The sequence below is a fragment of the Babylonia areolata genome, chromosome 20, assembly GCF_041734735.1.
Source record: "Babylonia areolata isolate BAREFJ2019XMU chromosome 20, ASM4173473v1, whole genome shotgun sequence".
NCBI lineage: Eukaryota > Metazoa > Mollusca > Gastropoda > Neogastropoda > Buccinidae > Babylonia > Babylonia areolata.
In genome coordinates this window covers 1,162,238-1,184,405 of record NC_134895.1, presented here as the reverse complement: position 1 = coordinate 1,184,405, position 22,168 = coordinate 1,162,238, and the positions used below count along the sequence as shown (strand labels likewise).

Here is a 22,168-nt window from a genome sequence, read left to right as displayed (position 1 = left end):
GTGTCACATGATAAAGCTTTGTCAGGGCTCAGCACTATGACAGAGAGGGTCAGAGCTGCAGACAGTTCAAAATGATTCATGTTTTCAGGGGGGGACCAGCCAAAGAGTGACGCCAGTGCTGGGAAAGAAGACACCACCATCAGAACATTACACCATGACCAGATCAGAATGGAAAAATCACTTGGTAAGATCGAGAGAAAACAGAAACAAACAACATTAGCAGGTGTCCCCTTATTGGTCATTAGAAGATGTTCCATTGCAGAGTGACATCTGTACAGCATTCAGTCATTGAAGAGATTTGTTTTTGCCTTTGTGGCCCTTTTTGTACCTTGTGTAGGTGTTGTCAAGCTGGGCCATGTACTTTATACAGGTGTTGTCAAGCTGGACCATGTACTTTGTACAGGTGTTGTCAAGCTGGACCATGTACTTTGTACAGGTGTTGTCAAGCTGGACCATGTACTTTGTACAGGTGTTGTCAAGCTGGACCATGTACTTTGTACAGGTGTTGTCAAGCTGGGCCATGTACTTTGTACAGGTGTTGTCAAGCTGGGCCATGTACTTTGTACAGGTGTTGTCAAGTTTGATCATGTGTTTTGTACAAGTGTTGGCAAGTTGGGTAATGTACTTTGTACAGGTGTTCACATGTGTTTTGTACAAGTGTTGGCAAGTTGGGTAATGTACTTTGTACAGGTGTTCACATGACGGTAAGTTGGGCTATATACTTTGTATAGGTGTTGTCAAATTGAGTAATGTTCTTTTTTACAGTCGTTGGCAAGTTGAGTCATTTACTTGAGTTTGTGTTTGTAAATTGGGTCATGCACTTTAATGTACAGGCGTTGGTAAACTATTTATTTACTCTTTTTCTTTTTTTTTTTACATGCGTTGGTAAACAGGGATCATGTCCTTTTGCCTGTGTTGCACAGGTAAGTTGGGTCGTGTACTTTGTACACGTTTTAGCAAGTTGGGTCGGGTACATCCTTGTCACTTTGGGTCATGTGTTTTGGGCAGGTTCTGGCATATTTGCGATTGGGGTGCAGGGTACCTGTCGTGAGCAGGACCAGGTGATACCTGTGATGGTCAAGATGCCGAATGTTGGTAAACATGATCTCGGAAGCCAGGTGACCTCATGGTTTCGTTATAGTTCATTATTGTGTTTTTGTTGTTGTTTTTTATACTGTATTTATAATGATTTTAAAGGTTATAGGTCCCATAGCCTCATACTGCCATCCGGGGGGGCGGGGGGGGGGGGGGGGGGGGGGATGAATTCATATCCACTGTGTCTAGAGTTCAGCATAGGAAGGCTGGGCCCAATCCTCTCCTTCCGCTATTTTGACCTTCCCCAGCTGAAGTCAGGTATCCATTCACACCTGGGCGGAGCGATGAAAATCAGAGTAAAGTACCTTCCCCAAGGATCCACGGTGCTGAAACGCTAGGCCTTAAACACTGATCATTGCTGATCACAGAGACGGGCGCAATGGCCAAGTGGTTAAAGCGTTGGACTTTCAGTCTGAGGGTCCCGGGTTTGAATCTCGATAACGTCGCCTGGTGGGTAAAGGGTGGAGAATTTTTCCGATCTCCCAGGTCAACATAAGTGCAGACCTGCTTGTGCATGAACCCCCTTCATGTGCATACGCAAGCAGAAGATCAAATACGCACGTTAAAGATCCTGTAATCCATGTTAGTGTTCAGTGGGTTATGGAAACAATAACATACCCAGCATGCACACCCTCCAATACGGGGCATGGCTGCCTGCATTGCGGGGTAAAAACGGTCTTACACGTAAAAGCCCACTCGTGTACATACGAGTGAACGTGGGAGTTGCAGCCCATGAACGCAGAAGAAGCTGATCAGAGAATCAGAAGTCTAGCACCATACCTACTTTATCACGGCGCCTTTTGATTGGATATCACGATTAGAAGAGTTTTGATGAAGTCTCCATACAGCACTATATTATACATCATCATTATATGCATTGTAAAAAGGCCTCCAAACACCAATTGATATCATTATGATTATGTGTTGTGATAAAGCCTTCATACATAAATCTTCCTTACACAAATTGCATATCATCACTATATGTGATGTAATAAGACCTCCATACACCACTATATATCATCAATATTATGTGTTGTGATATAAGGTCTTCAAACATCACTGTATATCATTATGATATGTGTTGTAATAGGGCCTCCATACACAAACATGTATCGTCATTATATAGGTGTGTTGTATGAAGGCCGCCGTGCACCAATATCGTACCATCATTACATGTGTTCTTATCACGCCTCTATACACCACTACTTCTTCTGCGTTTGTGGGCTGCAACTCCCACGTTCAGTCCTGTGTACACGAGTGGGGGGCTTATTCCAAATGCAAGGTCCAGAGACAGAGAAAGAACGGCGGCCAACTGTGGAGTGTTTGAATCTGGGTATGCAGAAACAGAGTGGATCTGAAGCTGATTGTAGAGAGCGAGATGGAGTGTGGAGGTGAAGGCAGCCACAGAGATTGAAAGAGGCAGATTTGTGAATACATTAATATAACATAGAGTGTTGAACTTGTACTTTATTCTGTGTGAGACAGGGAGCTAATGGAGAAATTGCACAAGGGGAGTAATGTGCTAAGGTCTTTTCTTTCGGATGACAAGTCGGGCAAGAACGGTTTTGTATGTGGTGAAGGAAGTGATGGAGTCTCCCGTCGGTCCGACGGATGAATAGGCAGGCAGGCTTATCTGTCGATGTGTGTCCTCATATGGGAGAAGAGGCCGATTCTGGATGCGCAGCACTTCCCACAGGTGTTGCAAGGGAAAACGTCTCCAGAAGTTGAACCCTGCTTCCTTCGCTCACGCTTCTCCTTAATGGCCAGCGTTCTCTTGTTTTCAAATGTCTTTATGCCACTAGAGCACAGCATCCTCCAGCGACAGCGGTCAAGGGCATCAGTTTCCCAGGAAGCGATGTCTATGTCACAGGCTTTGAGGTTTGTCTTCAAGGTGTCCTTGAAACACTTGCAGGGTCTTCCAAGTTCACGGTGGCCTTCCTTCGGCTGGCCATACAAAAGCATCTTCGGGATCCTGCTGTCTGTCAGGCGGACAACGTGTCCTGTCCAGCGTAGCTGGCACTGGATCAGCAGGCTTTCGATGCTGGGAAGGCCGCTCCTCTCTTGGACCTGGAGGTTGGAAACCCTGTCTTGCCACTTTATGCCAAGGATCTTTCATAGGCATCTCTGGTGAAATTGCTCAAGTTGTTGAATGTGACGGCGATGCGTCGTCCATGTTTCACAGCAGTACAACAAGGTGGTCAGCACAACAGCTGTGTAGGTTTTCATCTTGGTGCTGAGCCTGATGCCTTTGTTGTTCCACAGCCTGTTGTTGAGTCTGCCAAAGGCTGAGCTGGCCTTGGCGATGCGCAGCATCACTTCTGCATCAAGGACTCCGTTGCTGCATAGGGTGTTGCTCAGGTAGCAAAACTTGTCGACTGAGTTGATCTCTGTGTCACTGATCTTGATTGCAGGTGGAGGGGAGGCACTGGCGTTCTGTGAGCTAGCTGGTTGGTACATGGACTCGGTTTTGCTGAGGCTGATGGTGAGTCCAAAGCGCCTGCAGGAGGTTGAGAACCTGTCCATAATGAACTGCATGTCCTCATGGATGTGTGCAGCAAGCACGCAGTCATCAGCGAAGAGGAACTCTCTCATCAGTGCCTCAGACACACTGGACCTTGTATGGAGTCGCCGCAAGTTGAAAAGTTTGCCATCTGTGCGAAACTGAATGTAGATGCCCCGGTCACAGTCTTGGAAGGCGTCAATCAGCATGGCAGAGAAGAGAATGGAGAACAGTGTGGGTGCCAAGACGCAACCCTGCTTCACTCCATTTACCACAGGGAACGGATCCGACATGTCAGTATTTTCCTGTACTCTCGCCTGCATGCCATCGTGGAAAGATGCAATCAGCTGGAATAGGCTCTCTGGGCAGCCGAACTTTAGGAGGATCTTCCACAGACCATGGCGGTTCAACCGTGTCAAAGGCCTTAGTCAGGTCTACAAAGACCATGTGGAGCTCCTTGTTCTGCTCACGGCACTTCTCTTGCATCTGGCGTACGGCAAACACCATGTCACATGTTCCCCTGCCTGAGCGGAAGCCGCACTGTGCTTCAGGGATGACTGTGTTGGAGACATGGTCAACCAGTCTGTTCAGTATGATGCGGACGAAGATCTTGCCGGCGATGCAGAGGAGAGAGATTCCACGGTGGTTATCGTAGGATGTTTTGTCTCCCTTCCGTTTGTAAATGTGGACAATAGAAGCATCCTTGAAATCCTGGGGGACCTCCCATCTCTCCCAGATAGACTGGAACAGGGCGGTCAGCTTGTCTGTCAGCACCTCGCCTCCATACTTGTAGATGTCAGCCTGGATTCCATCCGCTCCTGGTGCTTTTCCTGACGTTGTCAGCTTCAGGGCCTTCTGGGTCTCGACCTTGGTGGGAGGGGCAGCTAGCGAGTCATTGACTGGTAGCTGTGGGAGGGCTGCAATTGCCTCGTCAGATATGGACGAGTCCCTCTTGAGGAGGGTTTTGAAGTGCTCTGCCCAGCGGGCAAGGATGTCTTTCTTGTCTGTCAGGAGGGTGGTCTGGTCCGAGGCTCGGACAGGGGTTGATCCTGTGACTCTCGGCCCATACACAGCTCGGAGACCATCATGGAAGGTCTTCATGTCGTGAGCATCAGCAGCGGACTGAAGCTCTTCGGACTTTCTATCCCACCAGGTGTTCTTCATCTCACGCAGCCTCTTCTGTACGAGCTGCTTGGTTTGCAAGAACTGGTTGTCCTTCCTCTGGCAGTCTTTATCGGAAATGTGATCCTGATGCCGTATATGCAGTGTGTTCAGGAGCTTGGAGATTCCAGAGTCATTCTCGTCAAACCAGTCTTTGTGGCTGCTCTGTACAAAGCCGAGTGTGTCAGCTGCTGCTGTGTACACAGCATCTCTAAAGGTGCTCCATACCTCTTCTACATCAGTCGATGCAGGAATTTCTTGGAGAGCTACTAGGATTTGCTGCTGCAGCACGTCCTTGGTGATAGGGAGGCGGTAGATGTTCAGCTTCCTAGGGGGTTTCTGCCTGACTGGTTGGAGCTTGCGTGCAAGTCTGATGTTCATCTTGCTGCGTACCAGGCGATGGTCCGACCAACAGACTGCTCCTCTCATTTAGTGTGTAATGGAAACATCACCTCTGTCCCTCTGCCGGACAATTACATAGTCCAGCATGTGCCATTGTTTGGAGCGGGGGTGCATCCATGTGTTCTTGTACTTGTTCGCTTGTTGGAAGAGGGTGTTGGTTATGGTCAGTCCATGCTGCGCACAGAGCGAGAACAAAAGCAGTCCTTTGGAGTTGCACTTGCCAGTGCTGTGCTGTCCTAGGACTTTTGGCCACGAGGAGAAGTCCACGCCGACGCGGGCATTGAAATCCCCAAGGATGATCAGCCTGTCCTTTCTGTCTACCGCTGAAATGGTGCGGCTGAGCTCCTCGTAGAAAGCTTCTTTGATGTCATCAGGGTTGGTCATCGTCAGGGCATAGCAGCTGATGACTGTGGCGAAGCGATCCTTGGAAAGCTTCAGACGCAGGGTCATCAGCCTGTCGTTTATCCCACGTGGAAGGCTGTCAAGCTGTCGTGCAAGTTTGGTTCGTATGGCAAAGCCCACGCCTGAGGTTCTTGGGGTGCCATCTGGCTTCCCAATGCAGTAGAAGGTGTAGCCCCCTCCAGCTTCCTCCAGCTGAGTTTCACCAGCAAACCTGGTTTCGCTCAGGGCTACTATGTCCACTTGGTAGTGATCAAGCATTCTAGCAATGAGCGCTGTGCGTCTTTCTGGTCTGTCGTCTCTGTCTAAGAGGGTGCGAACATTCCAGGCACCCAGAGTCCGGGCATGGATGAATAAAGCCAACTTACAGCACCATATATCACCACTTTGTATGCCTTGATACACAAATAAATATCATTATATGTGCTGTGATAAGGCTTCCACATGCCAGTATGGAGACTTCAGTCAGCTGCTCATCAGAATTCAGATCGTCCAACACGCCATCCGGGACATACCACAGTACCCAGTCCTGGCTTCACTTGATGACCCATCAACACTGGAGGAAACCCAGAAGGCCACCAAGCAGCTCCAGGTGGGGAAAGTGGCAGGTCCTGATGGAATACAAAAAGAGATCTTCCGAGAAGGAAGCATCAGTGGCACAGGACTTCAAGGACCCCAACATCATCCAGCTATGCAAGAGCAAAGGAGACAGTGTATCGTGTGACAACCACAGAGGCATTTCACTGATGTGCATCACAGGAAAGATCATGGTCATCATCCTGAACCGTATCACACACCATCTGTTGGGATGTGTGGTTCCTGAGAGCCAGTGTTGCTTCAGGTGCAACAAGGGGACAGTTCACATGATCTTTGCAGTTTGATAACTATAATAGTGGTGAGCAGAATCAGAACTACATCCTGTTCGTTGACTTGACAAAGGCATTTGACACGGTCAGCGGGAGTGTCTGTGGGACATTCTGTCCAAGCTTCACTGCTAACTGAAGATTGTTTGGAGCATTCCATGATGGCATGATGGCTTGCTAGCATTGTGGAAAATGGTGATGTGACAGATTCATTCCCAGTCTCCAGTGGCATCAAACTGGGATGTGTGCCTCATATCTGTTACTATGTTGTTAATTGCCCTCTTTCAGACCAGTGCCGGGGTCATTGTCTGTTACAGATGTGGCCGTTTCTTTCACTTTAGACGTCTGCAGGCAGAAACCAACGTCTCGGAGGACCTAGTGAGGGACCTCTTGTTTGCAGATGGCTGTACTCTCAGGTCTGCATGAACTTACCAGTTGCCTCTCAGCACCAGCAAAGGCCTTTGGACTGACCACCAGCCTGCAGAAAACAAATGCTCCAGCCTGCACCGGGCCTTGCCCTGTCAGAGCCTGGAATCGAAGTAGAGGGCAAACCTCTTGACAAAGTGGAGAATTTCCTCAACATGCAGCATGGACGAAGAGGCCTCAAACAGACAAGCAATGGCAGATGCCCTCTTTGGTGGGCTGTGGATAGGAGTGTGGGGTGAACGAGGCATCAAGTCTACAGGGACACTGTCATCAACTTCCTGCTGTGAGATAGACGCTGTACAGGAAATAAATCAGAGCACTGGATCAGTTTCACCTCCCATGCTTGAGTAAGATCATGGGCATATTGTGGGAGGACGAAGTTTCCAACACAAGTACTTCACAGAACAAAGATGACTAGGACTGAAGCACTCGTCATGACTGTCTGGCTCATATGGGTTGGACATGTAATCCAAATAGACGACACGTGATTTCCAAAGATAGTAATCTTTTCCAAGCTGGTTGACTGCACACAGAGCATTGGAAGACCACTGACAGGCATCACGGACTGCCTGAAAGCTTACCTTGGGGCCTGCAGCAATCCCTAGCCAGGGTGGGAAACCCTTGCCACTTACTGCAGTGCCTGGCAACTGGATGTCTGTTATGGAGTTTGGGCATTTGATGAGGAAGTGTCAACCCCACAAAGAGAGAAGAAGAGGCTTGTCATCTGCTATTGTACAGCCGCACTTGTGTCTGCTTTTGGCCTGCGTTCTCATCTCCGGAGTCACTGACATTTTCATCATTTGATAAGGATTTCCATCATGTCATCTTCATCAGTTGGGAAGGATTTCCATCATACTATATGAATGAATTTCATGTTTCTCCTGGAATTCAGAGCAAGACCAGGGAGTCCTGAGTGGATCTGTTTTCTGCTGTGCAGCAAAGGCTGATACATGAGGCAAAAATGATGGCGAAACTGGATCACACGTACATAGTTCGTTTAATTGGTAAGTTAACATAAAACAAGAAAGGCAAGGCCTTCAAGACTCACTTGTGATACACTTTTTTTTTAAAATCCAAGCTTTTTATGTATTGAGTGTAATGCATTTACTGTTATATTTATATTTTTTGTATTCTCTAAACTTGGCACTTTGATCTGATATTCGACCCAACAAAAGATCTGTCATTATTATCATTTTTTTGTTCAAACAGGAACTTCCTTTGCTAAGCATGGAAGTTTTATTTATTGCAAACGTTTTGGTGTAGAGTAAAACAAGGGAAATTACTCTGCTAGGGAACTTAGTTTGCTTTAAACTGATCTTTCTCATCTTAAACATCACATTTTGAAATTATAGTCAATACATAAAAAGCTTGGATTTATTAAAAAAAAAAAAAGTGCATCACAAGTGAGTCTTGAAGGCCTTGCCTCTCTTGTTTCAAAATGTAATGTTTAAGATGAGAAAGATCAGTTTAAAGCAAATTAACTCCACTAGCATTACAGAGTAATTTCCCTTTTTTACTATCTGCACCAAAACGTTTGCAAAATAAATAAAACTTCCATGCTTAGCAAAAGAAGTTCCCGTTTGAACAAAAAATGATAACAATGACTACTCTAGCTGTTGGGTCAGAATACCAGATCAAAGTGCCAAGTTTAGAGAATACAAAAAATATAAATATAACAGTAAATGCAGTTTGCATATAATTAGGCTTCATTCTTTTTTTTGTTTTGTGCCCATCCCAGTGGCGCAATATTGTTTTAAACAAAATGACTGGAAAGAACTGAATTTTTGACTCATTTGTGTAAACAAAGTGAGTCTATGTTTTAACCCGGTGTTCGGTTGTCTGTGTGTGTGTCTGTGGTAAACTTTAACATTGCCATTTTGTCTGCAACTACTTTGTCAGTTGACACCAAATTTGGCATAAAAATAGGAACAAGAAAGGCAAGGCCTTCAAGACTCACTTGTGATACACTTTTTAAAAAAATCCAAGCTTTTTATGTATTGAGTATAATGCATTTACTGTTATATTTATATTTTTTGTATTCTCTAAACTTGGCACTTTGATCTGATATTCGACCCAACAAAAGATCTGTCATTATTATCATTTTTTGTTCAAACAGGAACTTCTTTTGCTGAGCATGGAAGTTTTATTTATTGCAAACGTTTTGGTGTGGACAGTAAAACAAGGGAAATTACTCTGCTAGGGAACTTAGTTTGCTTTAAACTGATCTTTCTCATCTTAAACATCACATTTTGAAATTATAGTCAATACATAAAAAGCTTGGATTTTAAAAAAAAAAGTGCATCACAAGTGAGTCTTGAAAGCCTTGCCTCTCTTGTTTCAAAATGTAATGTTTAAGATGAGAAAGATCAGTTTAAAGCAACTTAACTCCACTAGCATTACAGAGTAATTTCCCTTTTTTACTATCTGCACCAAAACGTTTGCAAAATAAATAAAACTTCCATGCTTAGCAAAAGAAGTTCCCGTTTGAACAAAAAATGATAATAATGACTACTCTAGCTGTTGGGTCAGAATACCAGATCAAAGTGCCAAGTTTAGAGATACAAAAAAATATAAATATAACAGTAAATGCAGTTTGCATATAATTAGGCTTCATTCTTTATTTTTTCGTGCCCATCCCAGAGGCGCAATATTGTTTTAAACAAAATGACTGGAAAGAACTGAATTTTTGACTCACTTGTGTAAACAAAGTGAGTCTATGTTTTAACCCGGTGTTCAGTTGTCTGTGTGTGTGTGTGTGTGTGTCTGTGTGTCTGTGTGTCCGTGGTAAACTTTAACATTGACATTTTCTCTGCAACTACTTTGTCAGTTGACACCAAATTTGGCATAAACATAGGAAAAATTCAGTTCTTTCAAGTCATCTTGATTAAAACAATATTGCGCTTCTGGGATGGGCACACAAAAAAAAAAAGAATGAAGCCTAATTATATGCAAACTGCATTTACTGTTATATTTATATTTTTTGTATTCTCTGAACTTGGCACTTTGATCTGATATTCTGACCCAACAGCTACAGCAGTCATTATTATCATTTTATGTTCAAACAGGAACTTCTTTTGCTAAGCATGGAAGTTTTATTTATTTTGTAAACGTTTTGGTGCAGTTAGTAAAAAAGGGAAATTACTCTGTAATGGTAGTGGAGTTAATTTGCTTTAAACTGATCTTTCTCATCTTAAACATTACATTTTGAAACAAGAGAGGCAAGGCCTTCAAGACTCACTTGTGATGCACTTTTTTAAAAAAAAATCCAAGCTTTTTATGTATTAACTATAATTTCAAAATGACTACACCAAAACGTTTGCAATAAATAAAACTTCCATGCTCAGCAAAAGAAGTTCCTGTTTGAACAAAAAATGATAATAATGACTACTCTAGCTGTTGGGTCAGAATACCAGATCAAAGTGGCAAGTTTAGAGAATACAAAAAATATAAATATAACAGTAAATGCATTATACTCAATACATAAAAAGCTTGGATTTTTTAAAAAGTGTATCACAAGTGAGTCTTGAAGGCCTTGCCTTTCTTGTTCCTATTTTTATGCCGAATTTGGTGTCAACTGACAAAGTAGCTGCAGAGAAAATGTCAATGTTAAAGTTTACCACAGACACACACACACACACACACACAGAGACAACCGAACACCGGGTTAAAACATAGACTCACTTTGTTTACACAAGTGAGTCAAAAAACCCATCATGTTTGTGGTTGAATATATTGAGTTTCTGTGTATGTGCGCATTGTGTGTGTGAGAGAGAGAGAGAGAGAGAGAGAGAGAGAGAGTCAGAGGGGGGAGAGACTTCATTATAAACTGTATCCCCAGGGTTCTGGAGGGGAGGAGTTAATGTCATATCCCCAGGGATATGTGAAAGGGGGCACTTCGTGATGCCATTGTATCCCCAGGGATATGTGAAAAGGGGCACTTCGTGATGCCATTGTATCCCCAGGGATATGTGAAAAGGGGCACTTCGTGATGCCATTGTATCCCCAGGGATATGTGAAAAGGGGCACTTCGTGATGCCATTGTATCCCCAGGGTTACGTGAAAAGGGGCACTTCGTGATGCCATTGTATCCCCAGGGATATGTGAAAAGGGGCACTTCGTGATGCCATTGTATCCCCAGGGATATGTGAAAAGGGGCACTTCGTGATGCCATTGTATCCCCAGGGATATGTGAAAAGGGGCACTTCGTGATGCCATTGTATCCCCAGGGATATGTGAAAAGGGGCACTTCGTGATGCCATTGTATCCCCAGGGTTATGTGAAAAGGGGCACTTCGTGATGCCATTGTATCCCCAGGGATATGTGAAAAGGGGCACTTCGTGATGCCATTGTATCCCCAGGGATATGTGAAAAGGGGCACTTCGTGATGCCATTGTATCCCCAGGGATATGTGAAAGGGGGCACTTCGTAATGCCATTGTATCCCCAGCGGTATGTGAAGATGAAACACTTAATGATGTCATTGAATATCCCCATGGATATCTGGTGGGGAAATACTCCATGATATCATTGCATCCCCAGGGATATGTGAAGGGGAACACTTCTTAATGTCACTATATCCCAAGGGATAAGTGATGGGGAAATACTTCATGATGTCATCGTATCCCCATGGAAATACGAAGTGGAGCACTTCATGAAGTCATTGTATCCCCAAGGATGAAGGGAGAACACTTCGTGATATCATTGTATCCCCGGGGAACACTTATCATGTCACTGTAGCCCATAATGTGGTATTTCCCCAGGGATATGTGAAAGGGTAGTCCTCCATGATGTCATTGTATTCCCAAGGATATTTGAAGGGGAGCACGTCACGTCATGGTATCCACAGTGAAAGCTGAAAGGGAACATTTCATGATGTCACTGTATCTCCATGATGTAACAGTATCCCATAATTGACTGATTGATTGATTGACATGGATACTTATATATCGCCAATCCTCGGTCGGAGACCAAGCTCTAAGCGCTTTACAAACACGGAGTCATTTACACAACAGGCTGCCTACCTGGGTAGAGCTGACTGACGGCTGCCACAGGGCGCTCCGTCTTTCGTTTTCTGTGTCATTCAATCAGATTTCAGGCACACACACATACACACTCGGACAGACAGGTAATATTTTATGTGTATGACCGTTTTGTTTATTTACTCCACCATGTAGGCAGAAGGCCCTCAGATTTCAAGTCCAACGCTTTAACCATTTGGCTATTGCGCCGTCTTCGTGTCGCCAGGGGTATGTGAAGAGAAAGGACCCCTGATGGTGGTGATGGAACTGGCTAAGCTGGGTCCACTGGACATGTTCCTGAGAAATCACAGCCAGTTCCCCGTGAGGACCATAATGGAACTGCTGTACCAGGTGTGCCAGGCTCTTGAATACCTGGAGGCACAGCAGGTGGTGCATTGCTTTGTGCGCTGCCGGAACGTGCTGCTGTTCGGGGAACACCTGGCCAAACTGTCCAGCTTCACTCTGGCTCACTCCCTGTCAGGGAGAGACACTGTCACCGACCCTGTGAGTCCACGTCTTCCTCACTCACTCCATCCCTTGTTATGATAATAATAATAATAATAATAATGGTATTTATATAGCGCTGAATCTTGTGCTGCTTGTGTTGTCACCAAAGGCAGAGGGGACAGAAATAAGCCTGCAGGCTTGCCACGAAGTATAATGTCAACCTCCCCGCCTGGGTGAGGGGGGGGGAGGAGGGGGGGAATAAGAAAGGAAGAGAGAGAGAGAGAGAGAGAGAGAGAGAGAGAGAGAGAGAACAGAATGTGGAAAAGATAAAATCTAAAATGGAGAGGGTGAGTGTCAGTGATTGGAGAATGAAAAAAACATAATATTGGAAGGGTGTGTGTGAGAGGCGGGACGGGGGAAGCGGGATTAGGACAAAAAAATTATCAATAATCAAATATTGTATGCACTACTTCTGTAGATTATTATTTGAAATGAGGTTCGTGTGGGGACCTACAATAAACAACCAAATGGACTATTTAACACATAGCTAGCTAACTTTAATAAAGAACAGTTCGAAGCATATACTTTTTTCCAAAAAATGTTAACATTTGAATCTGGTAAAACGTGTTCCGCAATTTCTGGAGGCAAAAAAGGTTTCATTACTAAACAGCGGGTTAAAACGTGCTCTACCATTAAACGTCCCTTGCAAATGCATTCAATATTTTCACAATATTTTGTGTATGGGGCATTTAGTAATAACCTAAATGCCATGCTCTTAACAGCCCTGCAAGTTCTTTTAGCATTTAATATGGCAGAAGTGTTAACTTCTAAAGACATAAAGGAATTTTGCATATTTCTTTCAACAATATTACACATTTCAGATGATAATAAACGATGAGGAAGTTCAATTGCTTTTAAAGCGTTTTTAGCTCCAAGCTTTGCAAGATGATCTGCACGTTCATTAGAGAAAAGCCCACAGTGTGAGGGAATCCAGCACATTTCAATATTAGTTCCTCTCATTTGAATACAGTGAATCAAAAAAATGATGTTATAATTAATGTTCGTACAACCTGATTTGATAGACTACAGAACTGATTTTGAATCGACACAAAATGAAACATTAATCAAGTTTAGGGGCAGATCAATTAGATATGTTAATGCCATAAGGACGGCAATTAATTCAGCTGTAAAAATTGAGAAACCCTTTCCAATATGATATGACTTTTCAATTTTCAAAGCAGGAATTGCATATCCAGAACCAGCAAACTGATTTTCTAGAACAGAACCGTCTGTATATATTTTTAAGTGGTGGGGGTATGTTTCAGACAAGTGTGATTTGACTCAAGAATCTAGTATATTGGGATTTTCATCTTTCTTAATGTCACAATATTGAATATCAAAAGCTGCTTCCGTTAATTCCCATAATGGAACTGGTGAAGTGCTCATAATCGGAGCAACATTTTGTGGATCAACATTTGATTGATTAATAGTATCTGTGACACGTATGTAGAAATACTTTCTAGATTTCTATTCTGTTTCGCTCGTTTCGAAAAAAAAGTTTGTCAGACCGTATATTAATCTCAGTTTTGACAGACTTTTCTGTAGCATTTGCTCTAATTACATATTTTGCCGATGCTAGCTTTCTTAATTCATTAAGACGTAGTATTCCTGCAGCTCTGTACGACTGTAATGTGTTTGTATGGAACGGAACACCTAGTGCCAGCTTTATGGGCCTGGTTTGAATTTTGAAGAGGTGTGCCGACATTGTCCCTTTACCACATGTATGCGCACACGTGTCGCCTGTGCAGAATGTGGCGGCCAGTTGCTGTGCAGGCTGTGGTGCTCAGCTGTCAGTCTTGTGGCACCAAGGCGCTTACTTAGCTACATACAGATACCCACAATTGTGTAGGATATACTATGAATACCTGAGTGGTGTACAATGTACTGCAAATGCCTGAATGGTGTATTACAAACAATACATACCTGAATGACCATACGTTTTGTGTCTTTATTACCAACCTTACTCGGGTCACCCCTAGATGTAGCCATCTCCATCAGTTGGGTCACCCCTAGATGTAGCCATCTCCATCAGTTGGGTCATCCCTAGATGTAGCCATCTCCTCTCCATTAGTTGGGTCACGTCTAGATGTAGGGTCTAATCTCCATCAGTTGGGTCACCCCTAGATGTAGCCAATCTCCATCAGTTGGGTCACCCCTAGATGTAAGAATCTCCATCAGTTGGGTCACCCCTAGATGTAAGAATCTCCATCAGTTGGGTCACCCCTAGATGTAAGAATCTCCATCAGTTGGGTCACCCCTAGATGTAGCCAATCTCCATCAGTTGGGTCACCCCTAGATGTAGCCAATCTCCATCAGTTGGGTCATCCCTAGATGTAGCCAATCTCCATCAGTTGGGTCACCCCTAGATGTAGCCAATCTCCATCAGTTGGGTCACCCCTAGATGTAGCCAATCTCTATCAGTTGGGTCACCCCTAGATGTAGCCAATCTCTATCAGTTGGGTCACCCCTAGATGTAGCCAATCTCTATCAGTTGGGTCACCCCTAGATGTAGCCAATCTCTATCAGTTGGGTCATCCCTAGATGTAGCCAATCTCCATCAGTTGGGTCACCCCTAGATGTAGCCAATCTCCGTCAGTTGGGTCATCCCTAGATGTAGCCAATCTCCGTCAGTTGGGTCACCCCTAGATGTAGCCAATCTCCATCAGTTGGGTCACCCCTAGATGTAGCCAATCTCCATCAGTTGGGTCACCCCTAGATGTAAGAATCTCCATCAGTTGGGTCACCCCTAGATGTAGCCAATCTCTATCAGTTGGGGGGTGACAGGTGTGGTAGGGAGGGGTGTGTGTGTGATATTTTGACAAGGATGAAGACAGTGCAATCTGACCTGTGTGTTGGGGGTGACAGGTGTGGTAGGGAGGGGGGGGGTGATATTTTGACAAGGATGAAGACAGTGCAATCTGACCTGTGTGTTGGGGGTGACAGGTGTGGTAGGGAGGGGTGTGTGTGTGATATTTTGACAAGGATGAAGACAGTGCAATTTGACCTGTGTGTTGGGGGTGACAGGTGTGGGAAGAGCAGTTGATAACAGCCAAGTGGCTTGCCCCAGAGAGCATCAAGGGCCGGAGGTTCAACTCCAAGTCTGACGTGTGGAGTTTTGGTGTCACCCTGTGGGAAGCTCTGACATATGGGGCCGTTCCCTGGGTGAGTGGAGCGTGTGTGTGGACGTTGTGGGTGGGGTGTGTGGGTGGGGGGTGTGCGTGGAGGCTGTGTGTGGGGGTGGGTGGGGGAGGGGTGTGGGTTGGTGTGGGGTGTGGGGTGTTGGTTGCTGTGGGGTGTGGGGTGTGGGTTGGTGTAGGGTGTGGGTTGGTGTGGGGTGTGGGGTGTGGGGCGTTGGTTGGTGTGGGGTGTGGGTTGGTGTGGGGTGTGGGGTGTTGGTTGCTGTGGGGTGTGGGGTGTTGGTTGGTGTGGGGTGTGGGTTGGTGTGGGGTGTGGGTTGGTGTGGGGTGTGGGTTGGTGTAGGGTGTGGGTTGGTGTGGGGTGGGGGTGTGGGTTGGTGTGGGGTGTGGGTTGGTGTGGGGTGGGGGGGTGGGGTGTGGGTTGGTGTGGGGTGTGGGTGTGGGTTGGTGTGGGGTGGGGGTTGGTGTAGGGTGTGGGGTGTGGGTTGGTGTGGGGTGTGGGTTGGTGGGTTGGTGTGGGGTGTGGGTTGGTGTGGGGTGTGGGTTGGTGTAGGGTGTGGTTTGGTGTGGGGTGTGGGTTGGTGTAGGGTGTGGGTTGGTGGGGGGTGTGGGTGTGGGTTGGTGGGGGGTGTGGGGTGTGGGTTGGTGTAGGGTGTGGGTTGGTGTAGGGTGTGGGTTCGTGTGGGGTGTGGGTTGGTGTAGGGTGTGGGTTGGTGTAGGATGTGGGTTGGTGTGGGGTGTGGGTTGGTGTGGGGTGTGGGTTGGTGGGGGGATGGGGTGTGGGGTATGGGGTGGGGGTGGTGGTGTGGGTATGGGGTGGGGGTGTGGGTGTGGAGTATGGGGTGGGGGTGGGGGTTATGGTGTGAGTGGATGTTGTGGAAGGTGTGTGTGGGTGGACTGTTGGGGTAGAAGATTTCGGTGGAAGTTGTGAGAGGTGGGTGTGGGAGTGACAGTTTGACTGGAGGTTGTTTGGTACACAGTCATTTTATCGACAGGTGATCACATGGATGAAATTTTGAAACTTGGAAAGTGAAGCTAAACATTACAACTACTGTGAAATATACTTTAGCGTTGTCACATGGGTCTGTGTGAGTTTTTTGTAAGTGCACATGATTTTTTCAGGAAACAAATTTTCATTCACCTACATTTTTGCTAACTTCAAGCATTTCCCCTGTTCATAATATGCCAGAAAACCTGCAAAAACTGAATAAACTTCTTCTTCTTCTTCTCTGTTCATCGGCTGCAACTCCGTATTTACACGAGTGGGCTTTTACGTGCATGACCGTTTTTACCCCGCCATGTAGGCAGCCATACTACGTTTTCGGTGGGGTGGGGGGTGCATGCTAGGTATGTTCTTGATTTCATAACTCACCGAACGCTGACATGGATTACAGGCAGGTATGCACACATATTGACCTGGGAGATCGGAAAATTCTCCACGCTTTACCCACCAGGCGCCGTTACCGAGATTCGAACCCGGGACCCTCAGATTGAATAAACTGTATAAAGAATTATTGTCACACACACACACACACACACACACACACACACACACACACACACACACACACACACACACATCTCACTGACATTAGTGCAACTGTCTTTTGGTCTGACAAACGTTTCCTTGTGTGACTGGTTTTGATACAGATTTCTGAACAGTTTGTTTTTCCATCAGATCAACCCTACCCCTCCCACAAACTGTAGCCAGTATTTACCGGTGGGGTATATTTGCCTGCATAAATTTTTTATATATTATATTTATGACACAATACATGTAATAATAACAGTGCTGATAAATCTGCCCAGCATCTTCACAACGCATAAACCAGTGTGTGTGTGTGTGTGTGTGTGTGTGTGTGTGTGAATTTAACATGAGAATATTTTAGTAAGAAATACAACATTCGGATGGTCTTTGAACAGACCAAGTTGACAGCGGACAAGATGGTGGACTCTTTGGACAAAGGCCATCGCCTGGCCAAACCTGTCTGCTGCACAGACAGAACCTACGACGTTATGCTGCAGTGTTGGCAGAAAAGGTACAGTGTGCACAATTCAGGTTTGTCAGGTGTGTGTGTGTGTGTGTGTGTGTGTGTGTGTGTGTGTGTGTGTGTGTGTGTGTGTGTGTGTGTGTGTTCGTGTGTGTGTGTGTGTGTGTGTGTGTGTGTGTGTGTGTGTGTGTGAGGAGGGAGTACGGAGGGGTTGGGGGTGTTAAGTGCATGTGTATTAGTATGTGTTTAAGTACAAAATGTGGACAGTAGTTTATCAGGTGGTGGTCATTCATCAACACATTAACACAGCAATCATGTTTATCAGGTGGTCGTCATTCATCAACACATTAACAGAGCAATCATGTTTATCAGGTGGTGGTCATTCATCAACACATTAACACAGCAATCATGTTGTTTATCAGGTGGTGGTCATTCATCAACACATTAACACAGCAATCATGTTGTTTATCAGGTGGTGGTCATTCATCAACACATTAACAGAGCAATCATGTTTATCAGGTGGTGGTCATTCATCAACACATTAACACAGCAATCATGTTTATCAGGTGGTGGTCATTCATCAACACATTAACACAGCAATCATGTTTATCAGGTGGTGGTCATTTCATCAACACATTAACAGAGCAATCATGTTGTTTATCAGGTGGTGGTCATTCATCAACACATTAACACAGCAATCATGTTTATCAGGTGGTGGTCATTCATCAACACATTAACACAGCAAACATGTTGTTTATCAGGTGGTGGTCATTCATCAACACATTAACACAGCAATCATGTTGTTTATCAGGTGGTGGTCATTCATCAACACATTAACACAGCAATCATGTTTATCAGGTGGTGGTCATTCATCAACACATTAACACAGCAATCATGTTTATCAGGTGGTGGTCATTCATCAACACATTAACACAGCAATCATGTTTATCAGGTGGTGGTCATTCATCAACACATTAACACAGCAATCATGTTTATCAGGTGGTGGTCATTCATCAACACATTAACACAGCAATCATGTTGTTTATCAGGTGGTGGTCATTCATCAACACATTAACAGAGCAATCATGTTGTTTATCAGGTGATGGTCATTCATCAACACATTAACACAGCAATCATGTTGTTATCAGGTGGTGGTCATTCATCAACACATTAACACAGCAATCATGTTTATCAGGTGATGGTCATTCATCAACACATTAACACAGCAATCATGTTGTTTATCAGGTGGTGGTCATTCATGAACACATTAACACAGCAATCATGTTGTTTATCAGGTGGTGGTCATTTCATCAACACATTAACAGAGCAATCATGTTGTTTATCAGGTGGTGGTCATTCATCAACACATTAACACAGCAATCATGTTTATCAGGTGGTGGTCATTCATCAACACATTAACACAGCAATCATGTTGTTTATCAGGTGGTGGTCATTCATCAACACATTAACACAGCAATCATGTTGTTTATCAGGTGGTGGTCATTCATCAACACATTAACACAGCAATCATGTTTATCAGGTGGTGGTCATTCATCAACACATTAACACAGCAATCATGTTGTTTATCAGGTGGTGGTCATTCATCAACACATTAACACAGCAATCATGTTGTTTATCAGGTGGTGGTCATTCATCAACACATTAACACAGCAATCATGTTTATCAGGTGATGGTCATTCATCAACACATTAACACAGCAATCATGTTGTTTATCAGGTGGTGGTCATTCATCAACACATTAACAGAGCAATCATGTTGTTTATCAGGTGGTGGTCATTCATCAACACATTAACACAGCAGTCATGTTTATCAGGTGGTGGTCATTCATCAACACATTAACACAGCAATCATGTTTATCAGGTGGTGGTCATTCATCAACACATTAACAGAGCAATCATGTTTATCAGGTGGTGGTCATTCATCAACACATTAACAGAGCAATCATGTTTATCAGGTGGTGGTCATTCATCAACACATTAACACAGCAATCATGTTTATCAGGTGGTGGTCATTCATCAACACATTAACAGAGCAATCATGTTGTTTATCAGGTGGTGGTCATTCATCAACACATTAACACAGCAATCATGTTGTTTATCAGGTGGTGGTCATTCATCAACACATTAACACAGCAATCATGTTGTTTATCAGGTGGTGGTCATTTCATCAACACATTAACACAGCAATCATGTTGTTTAGTTTGATATCAGGGTCAGCTAGCATGAGGAGGGTTGAAGTGTGTGTGGATGCAAGCACAGGTTGCCACTGACAACCCTTCCCTGACAGTTCTTTCTTTCACTGCCTATGGTGTGTCGTGAAAAATGAACCAGACTTAACATGCTGTGTGTTAATGTGTGTGTGTGTGTGTGTGTGTGTGTGTGTGTGTGTGTGTGTGTGTGTGTTTCTTCTGGTATATTATGTTAGAAGACAAATCTCTTTCCTGACTGTTGTTCTGTGTGTGTGTGTGTGTGTGTGTGTGTGTGTGTGTTTGTTTTTTCAGCCCCGAAGATCGCCCCACTTTCAAAGAGCTGGTGCGGACAATGGAAGGACTGTGCCAAGGTTACTGAAGGTCAGCTGACGGGCAGCAAAAGTGCTTGTGTACCCATGAGATTCATGTTCAATGGACAGGTCACTGATACCATCTAATTTTGTTGACTCACTTGTGTCAGTTGACACCAAATTTGGCATAAAAATTGGAAAAATTCAGTTCTTTCCAGTCATCTTGTTTAAAACAATATTTCACCTCTGGGATGGGCACAAGAAAATTTAAAAAGAAGCCAAATTATATGCAAACTGAATTTACTGTTATATTTATATTTTTGTATTCTCTAAACTTGGCACTTTGATCCGATATTCTGACACAATAACAAGAGCAGTCATTTTTATCATTATTTGTTCAAACAGGAACTTCTTTTGCAAAGCATGGAAGTTATATTTATTTTGCATGTCTTTGGTGTAGATAGTAAAAAAAGAGAAATTAATCTGTAATTAATGCTAGGGGGCTTAATTTGCTTTAAACTGATCTTTCTCATCTTAAACATTACATTTTGAAATTATACTCAATACATAAAAGGCTTGTGTGTTTTACTCTCAGTGTACAGGGCTTTCACTATGTTCATTCGCCCAAGTGGTCTTTTTCGGAAAATACTAAAATCAATACCACGAGTGGACTTTATAGATCTATTGGCTGAGCCCTGAAGGTCATGGGCAAAAATCAATTGCGTACACATATTTATACATATTCAAAGCGCGTGCTCATATTCGAACGACGCCATTTTGTTTCAAGTTGTTGACCTGCCCGTTCAATCCTATATTCAGTCGACAATACACGATAACATGTGATGGAAAGTTGGAGAAGGAGACCGTTAAATATTTATTCAGAGAAAGATTTGTGAACGCCTCATCACTTACTGGATTATGCCCCAAACTGCCATAAAAATATCCATAGAATCAGTCGGAATTCAGTTAAAAATAATAAACCATGAGAGTTAATACCCTTGAACTGATGAAACGCAAAAATTTCCAGTCTTGACTTTTCTCAAAATAGTCCTTTTCACTTCATATGATGTTTAGACGTACTTGTTCTTGGCTCTACATGTTATTAGTTTAACAAAATACTCAATTTTCGTATCAATTTTAAAACTATAAAACTAGAATGAACATAAAAGAGATAAGAAAGGCAAAGCCTTCAAAACTCACTTGTGATACACTTTTAAAAAAATCCAAGCTTTTTATGTATTGAGTATAATGCATTTACTGTTATATTTATATTTTTTGTATTTTCTAATTTTGGCAATTTGATCTGATATTCGACCCAACAAAAGATCTATCATTAAAATCATTTTTTGTTCAAACAGGAACTTCTTTTGCTAAGCATGGAAGTTTTATTTATTGCAAACATTTTGGTGTTGAGAGTAAAACAAGGGAAATTACTCTGCTGGGTAACTTAGTTTGCTTTAAACTGATCTTTCTCATCTTAAACATTACATTTTAAAATTATACTCAATACATAAAAAGCTTGGATTAAAAAAAAAAAAGCATCACAAGTGAGTCTTGAAGGCCTTGCCTCTCTTGTTTCAAAATGTAATGTTTAAGATGAGAAAGATCAGTTTAAAGCAAATTAACTCCCCTAGCATTACAGAGTAATTTCCCTTTTTTACTAACTGCACCAAAACGTTTGCAAAATAAATAAAACTTCCATGCTTAGCAAAAGAAGTTCCTGTTTGAACAAAAAATGATAATAATGACTGCTCTAGCTGTTGGATCGAATATCAGATCAAAGTGCCAAGTTTAGAGAATACAAAAAATATAAATATAACAGTAAATGCAGTTTGCATATAATTAGGCTTCATTCTTTATTTTTGTGTGCCCATCCCAGAGGCGCAATATTGTTTTAAACAAGATGACTTGAAAGAACTGAATTTTTCCTATTTTTATGCCAAATTTGGTGTCAACTGACAAAGTAGTTGCAGAGAAAATGGCAGTGTTAAAGTTTACCACGGACACACAGACACACAAACACACACACACACACACACACACAGACAACCGAACACCGGGTTAAAACATAGACTCACTTTGTTTACACAAGTGAGTCAAAAATGAATCGACCGTGTCAACCTTGTGTAACTAAGTTGTACATCTGTCTA

At 43.6% G+C, this 22,168-nt stretch overlaps 1 protein-coding gene across 1 annotated transcript in view; it reads left to right on the top strand.

Moving 5' to 3' along the window:
• LOC143295077 (protein-tyrosine kinase 2-beta-like) overlaps positions 1–21,536 on the top strand; it is a 37,794-nt gene extending 16,258 nt beyond the window's left edge. The window contains exons 4-10 of the mRNA XM_076606636.1: positions 89–184; positions 1,009–1,118; positions 7,784–7,850; positions 12,090–12,367; positions 15,395–15,532; positions 17,431–17,546; positions 20,020–21,536. Coding sequence (XP_076462751.1) covers positions 89–184; positions 1,009–1,118; positions 7,784–7,850; positions 12,090–12,367; positions 15,395–15,532; positions 17,431–17,546; positions 20,020–20,086 — 872 coding nt within the window. The 3' untranslated portion in view covers positions 20,087–21,536. The remainder of the gene's footprint in view (positions 1–88; positions 185–1,008; positions 1,119–7,783; positions 7,851–12,089; positions 12,368–15,394; positions 15,533–17,430; positions 17,547–20,019) is intronic.
• The last annotated feature ends 632 nt before the right edge of the window (positions 21,537–22,168 follow it).